This window comes from Limulus polyphemus, unplaced genomic scaffold, assembly GCF_000517525.1.
Source record: "Limulus polyphemus unplaced genomic scaffold, Limulus_polyphemus-2.1.2 Scaffold5741, whole genome shotgun sequence".
In the NCBI taxonomy this organism is placed as follows: domain Eukaryota; kingdom Metazoa; phylum Arthropoda; class Merostomata; order Xiphosura; family Limulidae; genus Limulus; species Limulus polyphemus.
In genome coordinates this window covers 17,071-27,630 of record NW_013671351.1, presented here as the reverse complement: position 1 = coordinate 27,630, position 10,560 = coordinate 17,071, and the positions used below count along the sequence as shown (strand labels likewise).

The 10,560-nt window shown below is 36.5% G+C and overlaps 1 protein-coding gene across 1 annotated transcript in view; it reads right to left on the bottom strand.

The window, feature by feature from the left end:
• The window catches only part of LOC106472927 (sperm-associated antigen 5-like), a 29,215-nt gene that overhangs the window by 14,535 nt on the left and 4,120 nt on the right, over positions 1-10,560 (bottom strand). Inside the window, exon 2 of the mRNA XM_013933596.2 lies at positions 6,839-7,102. Coding sequence (XP_013789050.1) covers positions 6,839-7,102 — 264 coding nt within the window. The remainder of the gene's footprint in view (positions 1-6,838; positions 7,103-10,560) is intronic.

Below are 10,560 nucleotides of genomic sequence, written 5' to 3'. Positions count from 1 at the left end.
CGAATGGCAATTTTCTGAAAGAATCCTACCAATTTTTACAATCCTCGTAAGAGCAGATTTTCAAGTTTAGAATAAGAAGTTAAACTACCACGTAAAGATATTAATATAATGAATGAACAGTTGACCCTATTTATGTTAAAGACAAGCATTGGTTGGTCTTGTGAAATATTGAATTAGGTGAGAAAATTGATGAAAGGAGTGACTAAATGCATTCATAGATAAATTGTATGCAAACGTGTCAAAGACAACTGTTATTTCAATAGAAGGAAGTTTTAGTAAATGTTGTATCCTGATTCATTCATTAGCTCACTTCAGGAAGTGTTATTACAAGCTCCATTCAATGGATTATACAAACATTCAACACCTTTAACAAAGGAATTACTCATTACATTATTTCATGATTACATAGTTGAATACTGACTATACAATAATTTGGTGAACAGAGATTAGCTTTTTTCCTATAAGGGTGATATCAGAGAACAATTAATACTTTTAATACTGAATTTAGAATTGCACTAATCTTCTGTAACTCAAGTAGACAATATTCAGCTTTATTATAGAATTAACCTCAATATAGTCTTAAATACTATTTGATATTGAACAGTAATTATCAATATATCATGTGAAATAGAATTTAGGCATATCCACTTTATAATTTAGTCAATTTTCAGGGTACCATTACTTTGGAACAAGGAAAAAAGACCATCTCAGGTTTTTAATATAGTAAAACTACATGGTTTGAAGAGTATTTGCTCCAAACTTGGTGTTAAGTTTTGTCAAACATTGGATTCCAATATTTTCAAAAAAAGGGCTTGAATCCTTTCATAAATCTTAAAATTCTATAGTTCAAAGGGTAATTGGTAGGGAATGTTTTAGGATATAAGTAAAAGCTGATTCCATATTTAGTTTCCTTATACTTGAATTAGGGAGAGGGAAAATCTTGATCCAATTTCAATAAAATTGGGTAAAATTATGAAAATAATTATAATGCCATAGGGTATTTGTGAACATCCAAAATGGCCACAACAAGCAACTTTTGACCAAATGTGGCTAAAATTCAAATGTTTTTATTTCCAGAAGGAGAAAGCATTTTGCGAAAAAAAAATTGCAGGTATACTTAACCCATAGCTAGGTACCATCAGCTAAAAAATTGGCCAATTCTGAAATGTTGGGTGTCAAATAGTTTTTTGCTTGGGTATTTGACATGGTATGACCCTCCATTCATAAAAACACTAGTTTTTTTCTTCTTCTTCTCCAAGTTCTATGCAGTGTCTCATGCTCTTTACAGCATTTCCATCTCCTGATTCTAGAAAATCTAACTTAGCTATTGTTGCTTCCATCAATGGCTGTATTTCACTAAATACCAAATTTGGTTTTTTTAACTGCTCACTAAGCATTGTAAGAACATCATGAATATCTAGCCTAAATGACACTAGCTTCACTGTCTTATGTTCTGAAAAGTATTTGTGCAAACCATGGGCAGTAGCATTTTTCTCTTCTGGGAAGTTTGAAAGGGTAACCAGGACTGAGTTATAACTCTCATACACAGCTTCAACAGCATTTGTGAGCCCAAGCCATCTTATGCTAGGTGGCTCTTTTATTGTAAGTTCAGGCTCACATAACAGTTTTTAAATACCATTGAGTTTTGAAGTATTGTTACTTGACCCACTCATGAAATAATACAAAGAGTTAAAATTATCTCTAAATGTCTTGAGAGTGTCCAACCTTTTAATTGAATCTGTCACAGCTAAGTTTAGGTGATGGGCAATACAATGGGTTTGTACTGATAAGGGGAGTACTTTGATTTCATCTGCATAAAACATCCGTCTTTTTACCTGTCATTGTTGATGCACCATATGTTGCTAGAGAAACAATCTTAGCTGGGTAAAGCCCGAGGTTAGTGAGGCACTTTATCAGGTCACTGACAGTGGTGTGAGCTTAGCTGGGTAAAGCCCGAGGTTAGTGAGGCACTTTATCAGGTCACTGACAGTGGTGTGAGCTTTTCCATCCTCAGAGGATACATTTATTAAGAACTTCACATACCTTATACATACTGATAAATGTTTCTGTGTTGATAAATCTGTGCTTTTATCCATCATTACTGCATATGTCTTGGACTAAAGGATTTCTTCTATAAGTGACCTCTGAATAACTCTACTTATACAAGACTGTATATCATTTATTTTAACATAGCTTGAAATATTATATATTTGCTCCATTCAAATTCTGTAACTAAAGTAAACTGTTGACTTTATTAGATGGCAACACCTCCTTTGATACATAAACAATTGTACAAAACAATTTACTGTCATGATCTGATACAGATATTGAATTATCTTCCTTGTGAACATCACTGTCGTACATTTTACTCTTGTCCCCAGATTCCTTCAGTAAACCTTTCTTGGCCTGCTGGTGTTATGAAGACAACCAATGCCTCTCAATACTGTTCTTCTGAATATTATACCTTTATTAAATGAAGGTCACAAGGTGAGGTGTACTTATACCTTGACTCAGATGTAGGTCAAAAGAGGAGGTCCATTATGATTTGACTCGTATAAAGATCACAAGGGGAGGTTAACTTATATTTTGACTCATGTGAAGTAAAAAGGGGGAAGGGAAGTTTCATCTATACATTAACTTATGGATATTGCAAGGGAAGAAAAGGTTCATTTATATCTAGATTGGTTAAGATCACAAGGGGTTCATTCATATTTGATGCCTTGATATTTTTAATAATGAAATCTGTAACATTTTTTAGAACTTTACAATGATCTACCCTTCTCTTTCACCTTCTTAAATATCACTCACAACACACATTTACTAAGAATGCGAGAGAACTGGCTATTGGAAAGCAAGCATTTAAGATTATCAGGGCAAAAATATGTACTTAAGCAAACAATATTATACCACTTCTACTACAATGATTTACTTTAAAGTATTAAAGTAGAAGAGATGTCCCACACCATCATATTATATGCAAATGAAACCACTGTAATTTCCAATACAAATAAGAAAGTATTTAGCAGGTGGGTACACCAATTAAATTTCAGGCTATATAAGCTAGGAATTATACATGTCAGTAATTCTATCATTACTTATCATTATGTAGTACAGTTTCTCAAAGTTAACACTTTCTTACACTGATAATGTATTTCCAATAGGTACTTTCCACTATTCACACAAAGCTATCTCAGTCTTCTTTCTGCCTTCTAAGCATTGCTAAAAAAGTTTTGTGTTCAGCGCACCAGTCTATATACCCCATTAATTTTGCACCATTTTTTAACATTTACAGATCATGTGATTACTCTCCTATAATAGTATTGTGCCACCTATATTGGCGCAGCTAATTCCCTCTGCTACTGCTGCTCAATCCTCACTTTCGAGAATTAGCAGGTTCTAAAAGAAGAACACCTACAGTGGGGAGGAAGGGTGTAAGGTGTGTGACTGGAGGGCAAGTACCTATTGGAAATGTATTTTGAGTATAAGAAAATGTTAACTTCCGATACAGTCTTACCTCCTCTCACACAAAGCTAGAATCCTACACTGCAAAGGCAAAGGGGCTGGCTTAGGCACACAACATTGAAACCAAGCAAAACGTGACTGCCCAGAATGAATGGGTGTGTTTGAGATGAAAACAAAACACACTTGTGGGATACTGCACTACTTCTGGAAAAGGTATGCTCTTCGTCCTTGAAGTAGGAAATGAATCTGATACACGTGGAAAAAAGTATGTGGACAAGTGTAATTTGTTCTTGGAGGTGCAATCCATAGTAAAATAGAAACTGAATAGGCTATGTACATACACAACCTCAACTAGACAGACAAGGTTCCATAACTTCTACTCTGCATTAGAAGGTTGAGGATAAAAAAGATCAAATATACTGTAATATAAACATAGTGACTAAGGCATGTGGACTGTTACATATACTCATCAATCCCAACTGCATAAGAAAACAGTGTATCATACATCAAGGAACTGGAATTACAAAGAGGAAATTAGGAGGGATGGTACGTGGAACATGAAGACAAAGGTTCAAAGGGAGGATGGGAAAGGGCATAAAGGACCACAATGGGATCCCAATCAGGTAAATCAAAGGAACATAGAGGACACATGACTTGAAAAGAGTGGAAAAGGAAGTAAATGATAGGGTAAGATAAAACCTTATAATACTTGGAGAAACAGAAGACATTTGATAAGGCTATCCAAAGATAGACCATTGCCTTTGACAAATGGACATGGAAGAAGGTCTAAAGGATCAGGAAAGGAAAAATGCAACAAGTGGAGTCAGTCCCTGGGCTGAGGCAAGGGACCTGATAAAAGCCATGCATGAAGAGAGAGTATAGTGACATCTAGATGAACAATGTCCAACCAAGGTTGACAGAGTAGAGACTGAGACAGAGGTAAGGGCAAGGCAGAGGGAACCATAGCTGCACCAGCTAATATGGAACAACACAGTGGTTTGGATAGGGACCCCTCAAATCTTGACTTAATGTGTCCACTCCCAGATCTAGCGGTTGTAGAACAGGAGACCAAAAGGAAGGAAGTATAGTGTTTTAGTGGTTGGTGAAAGCATCAATATGAGGTGTTACCACCTGAGAACACACCCACCGAAGGACCTGTGGATTGAGGGACCATTCTATGGGGAGAATCCTGTTGGGTCGTGATAAATGATCCACAACCAGATTCAGGGCACCAGGAACATGGCAAGCACATCTACAAGACAGATGGAACCTCTCAAGCTGTGAGAGAACATGAATATCCTGAAGATGAAGAGGAAAAGGCTGGGCCCAACTGAGTTTAGAATTGAAGAAACTCCCAAAGGAACAAGGTATTGAGTGGAGGTAAGAATGGACTTCTTCACCTTTATAAAGAATCCCCCCGTAGTACTTCTTGTATGAGCAGATGAGTGTGATCTCTGAACTGTGAACAGGAAGAAGCAAGCAAGAGCTACTCATCCATGTAATGATGAGTGCAAAGACCCATTAAATAAAGATGTTGGACTAAAGTTCTTACCACCTAACAAAAACACAAAGAACCAAGGTTAGTCCAAATGGTAGGGCCCTAAACTTGAACACTTGACTTCTAGCTATAAATAACTCTGGATGATGTAGGTACTGTGGGGAAGAACCCCAATTTGTAGATTAAGAGGAGAAAATTGGATTCTAGTATCAAGAATGTAGAAAATGTAGCCAAATCAAAGCTCAGCCCCATGAACAGGAAAAAAATTAAGTCCTACACTGAAGAAAATTAGGCACATATGGAACAATGATGAAAAAAAATGATTCAGATAGAACATTGAATTAGATGTTACCAGTAGGAATGATATATAAAGTATAAACTATCTAAACATACCTAGTTGCCAAAGTACTCATTAATATCAAACTGACAAAACATTGAAATTTACCTAGTCTACAAAGTACGTAATAAGTTGTAATCAATATCTAACTTACAATAAATTTAAATTAACTTATACGACAAAGGTCACATAAGTATCTAACTTGCTAAAGTCCGAGCACTGATGAGGTGAAATTCTTAATTCTCTCATGTGTAAAGAAGGACAAAGCCACTCAAAAGGCATCTGAGCCACGCCTACCATGGGTATCACAAACAAGTGTGAAGTGTACAAGTGAAAAAACTTAACACAGAACCACTGGGAGATCTGAAAGCAATATGAAGAAAGGAGGAGAAGAACAAACCCTCACCAAAGTGAGTGACATGTTGGCATGGCAACTGGAGCAGGCAAAAGAAAACTATCAAAATCACCCACATCTCAAACATGCAGCAAAACTAGAATATGCATCAACTGAGGACCTGATTAACTAGCTGTATAAAAAATGAAAGGGGAAAACTCTTAAAGAGGCATAGAGTGTGGTGGATCAAAATAAGAAGGTGCCAGAAAAAGAGTGGTAAGATCTGTCAGGTTGAAAAAGAGAAGTAATCACTGGTCGAACATAAGAATCTAGCTCCCTATGAATTAAGGAATGCACCTCATCTGCAGATAAAGTCAAACCTGATTCATGGGAAGTCATGTCAGCAGCGTCATCGTCGGCAATGGGAAGTACCATAGTCGATACACTGAATCGTGAATTCCTATGAAATTCTCATATAATTAGGTAAGAAGAAACAAATACAAGATATATATATATATCATTGAAACAACTATATGCAAACACAGTAAAAAAACACTGCTGAAAAGAAAACTGAAATGGCAAATAAGCACAATCGTAAACAGTAGCCACATACAAAAAAAGAAACATCTAAACAAAGCTGTGCCAACTGCGAAAGTGAGGATTGAGGGTGAATAGCAGAGGGAGCTAGCTGTGTCACTATAAATGGTGCAATACTATTAGTGGAGAGTAGTCACATGATATGTACATGTTCAAAAATGGCACAAAAGTGATAGGGTTTATAGACTGGTGAACAGAGCACAAATTTTTTTTAGAAATGCTTAGAGGGCAGAAAGAAGATAAAGATAATTTTGTGTGAGAAGTGGTAAGATTGTATTGGAAATGTCATTTGATTATTTTATTCTGAATAAAGTTCACACTTTTTGATCAGTAAATAAGCCAAACTCATCCTGCTCGGCTGTAACTTCCAGCTTCTTACTAAAAAAATGATTTTACATAAAATTGTGTCACTGCTATTATGGTTTACCAAGTTGGTAATACTTCATGTACAATATTCGTAAAAGTTCAAAATACAACCATACTATCCTATACATTCCAAATATAATTGAATTAAACTCACATAGGCAATTTTAGGTAGATAAAATACTTAAGTTAGACTATGTAAATTTCTTTTCAAGAATTAGAAGTGTAAATTACACACATTACTTACCTGTTCCCAGTATTTCCGCTGGAAGTGACGAGCTTCACCCTGTAGACGTAGTACCTCATCTCGATATCCTGTAATCAGATTTTCCTGTTGTTTAAGCTGCTCTCTCAGTCTCCTTTCCTGATCGCAAATTTCTTGCTTTGTACGGAGGTCACTGGGGTTGCCAGGAGAAGAAACACCAGTGAAGTCTTTCCTCAGGTTGGGGGAACCAAGGGTTTGGGCAGTTGCTAATTCTATGTGCTGAACTCTCAATCGAGCATATTCCATCTACATACAAAGCAGGACAGTTAGAAACTGACCTTGGTTCATTTATACATGTTGACTAAGCCTTCACAAAAAAGCTGACCTCACATACAGAAACAACAGGTTTTTTTTTAGCTCTATTGATAAGTATTAATTTACTGCATGATTAGATATAGACTTGATCACACAGTAACCAACTGCTAATTTATAGGTGTAAGTACAAGTTATAATTTAGTTTCAATTATAAAGTAAGTTTGTGTTTCATTTTTTATATAAAGTGTTAGCATATTCATCTACAGACAAAAGTACAGTATTATTAAGTGTTAGTTATAGATCTAGGTTTTAGTTTGAATTACAGTAACAGTTACTGTAACTTGAATTTTAAGTATAAGTATAGAACTAACACTTGATGAATTATAGATCTGATGTTACAAGTTAGTTTGAGTTTAGTATTAGTGCATGTACAAGGTATCAAGTCTGAGACAGGGACTATTTTCTTGGTAAGATCATTCCCAGTACTAAACCACCTGGAGCCTAGTTCTGTGCAATAGCCAACACAACACAAATCTGCCAACTGAACCAGATAGAGTCACATGTAATGGATATGTTTATAGATCATCAAATGGAAAAGATACATCATTACATTTTGTTACTAGAGGGTGGAAACAACAAAGAGATGCCTGGTTATTGGTTATAAATAGGGCTGAATAGCCATAAGGTCCTGTGCCAGACAGGCATTTCAACAATGAGAGGACTAAGCATCAAAGCTCAGCAGGAAATCTTGACTAAACAGCAGAAGAAGAAAAACAGGGAAACTAAGGCCTAAACACCAAGTTGGTAAATGATGCACATACTAAAAGTGCACCATAATCTGCCAGTCTCACATTATATTTGGTTACTTCAATGTCAGGGGAAGCAAATACTCTCTTGAGAAATCTCTGAATTGTATGACATCATAATCTTTCAAGAGACTAAACTCACAGAATCTGACAAGTTCACTCTCACAAACCATCCAGATAGCTTATCCAGAGTTACCCACACACACACATCACCAGTATGCATATGAAAGGTAATATAGCACATTATGCTGAAAATTGGATGTTCTGCCTGATAACAATCCTGAAATGCAAGTGTAAACACTAATTACAAAGGTTTACACTCTACTTTCCAATCTTATACTGCTAAATGTGGGTAAAACAATAAGAATCACTTAGTGCCAAAGCAACAGAGACTCTTGTATAAAACTTCCTTTTTCTAATGCCACCTTGAGTGTCATCTCCACTTGACACAGGAGACGGTGCCAGCAGTCATCACCTCATGTGTGAGGTGCACATGAAGACATACTGATATAAAATTATTCAGAAACCTATACAAAGATTCCATGCTTTCTGGCAATGCTCATATCCTCAAGTATCTTTCCACTATTGAGTGAAGGTGAGACAACTTTTACAAAAGGAAAACCCTATACTGGTAGAATAATGATGCTGATAAAGCCTAGAAAACATGTAATAAGTCAAGATGAGTTCATGCAGATAAGTCATGACCCAGCCTAGGCAGAGCACTGAAGAACTGCACAGTATAGAGCCTGTTCTCTCTACATGTGATTAGATTTGAAAGAATGAGACATGAAATGGAATGAACTATGCAGCAAATCCAATCTCATATGCACTTTATTTTGACACTTCTGCAAGTTTATGGCTGTCACAGGAACTGAAAACATGGCAATACCAGTCATTTACAATATAGATGAAAGCCAAGGAAAAGCCTTTATGAACAGATAAATTAAACAAAGTAACCATGGTGACATAAAAATGCGGCTTTAGTAACAGCAATTCCTATTTGAACTACATTTACTTATAGCTATGGAAACCATTTTTAGCTTGGTGAGATATACAATTCCATAAATACATCTAGAGATATAACTCCTCGTCTAGATGGTGTAAGAATCTCCACTTTTAGGAAGCTTACAGAAGCCAACCTGTTGAAATGAGACTTGAAGTTTCAACATTGTAGGGCAACAGGTAGCATCCCTGAAACATGGATTGATGCCTTTATCAAATCCTTACTGAAAGCCATAAATGGCCACTCTTGTCTGAAAGGCCATCAAATCATCATTCCACAGAACAACATTTATAAGGTCCTAGACAAGGTTGTAACTAGAAAACTTGCCTATGAGCTTGAACCACTGCTACCCTCATCATTAGATGGTTATTGCAATAGAAGAGAAATCTGGATCATCTTTGTTGAATTTGCAACTGATACACAGGAAGGCTTTGAAGCAGGTTGGAACAATTTGGCAGTAGTTTTGAATCAGAAGATGCTTAAAGTTTAGCAGCCCATTTTTCTGACAAAATGCTCAGAATACACATCAGTGTAACATGTGAAAGATGGTTCATAGCTGCACCGACTACCAGAATATGCATTAAGAAATGTGGAAGCTGGCAATCAAATCACCATCAATACTTGTTTGTCTCAAGAATAAAAAGTCTCACCTGTATTCTTAAACATGTAAACTATGGATATAGCCTTTCCTAACAGTCCAACTAGATGAATGTCCAGATGCTTGAGCTAATGCTTGCTGACAACATTCTGGTATACAGTAGAAGCTCTAACAAAGCTGAAATCAAAAACAAGATCATACCATCCCTTAACAGCAAATGGTGGAATGAGAAAGGGGTGGTCAACAATCCTGTAAAAGCCAAGATATGTGCTACACACTGAACAACAGACATGCTAATGAAGACAAATCATCCTTTGTGGGCACTGCTATCCCTCTGAAAGAAACACTGATGTACCGTACCTTAAGGTAACCTTTAACAAAAAAACTCAAGTTCGCCAGCCACATTAACATCATGTTAACAAAAGCTACCAATGTACAGAAAGTTGCAGTAGGAAACAGAGCTGAAGAATGATTACACTCCATCCTCGATTGTGAACTAACGATGATCAGTATGGGTGCTACACAGTTAGATAAAGCTGAAAAAACACAAAACACCTGTTTAAGATTAATCACATGATATACTTCAGCCAACCTCATTAGATCCCTATAACACCTCCCAAGACTCAGCAGCATCACAGAGTACCAATGGCATTTACAAGCAAAATTATTCACTAGAGCATTGCAGAGTAAATACCATGCATTCCATCATTGAGCACTGCCCTTTTCATTTGGGACATTACAGCACAACACCTACAAACACCAATCTTGAAAGATATTTCATGTGTGTGAAAAGTGCTATACAGCCACTACCATAACCCAGGCAAACCCATGTGGAGTAAACACTTGCCACCACTGGGATTTGTGGAAATCAGCCTAGACAGAAAGTGTAGAGTGGGCAATGGGTCAGTAAATAAAAGCCTGTTAACATTTATATAAAGACCATATTGGACACCCACCTCTCAAAGTCACACAGGGTTCCTGCAAAGATAGCATGGGAGCAGGTTGGGCATTTATCATCTTATGGAGCAACAATATTCTGCAT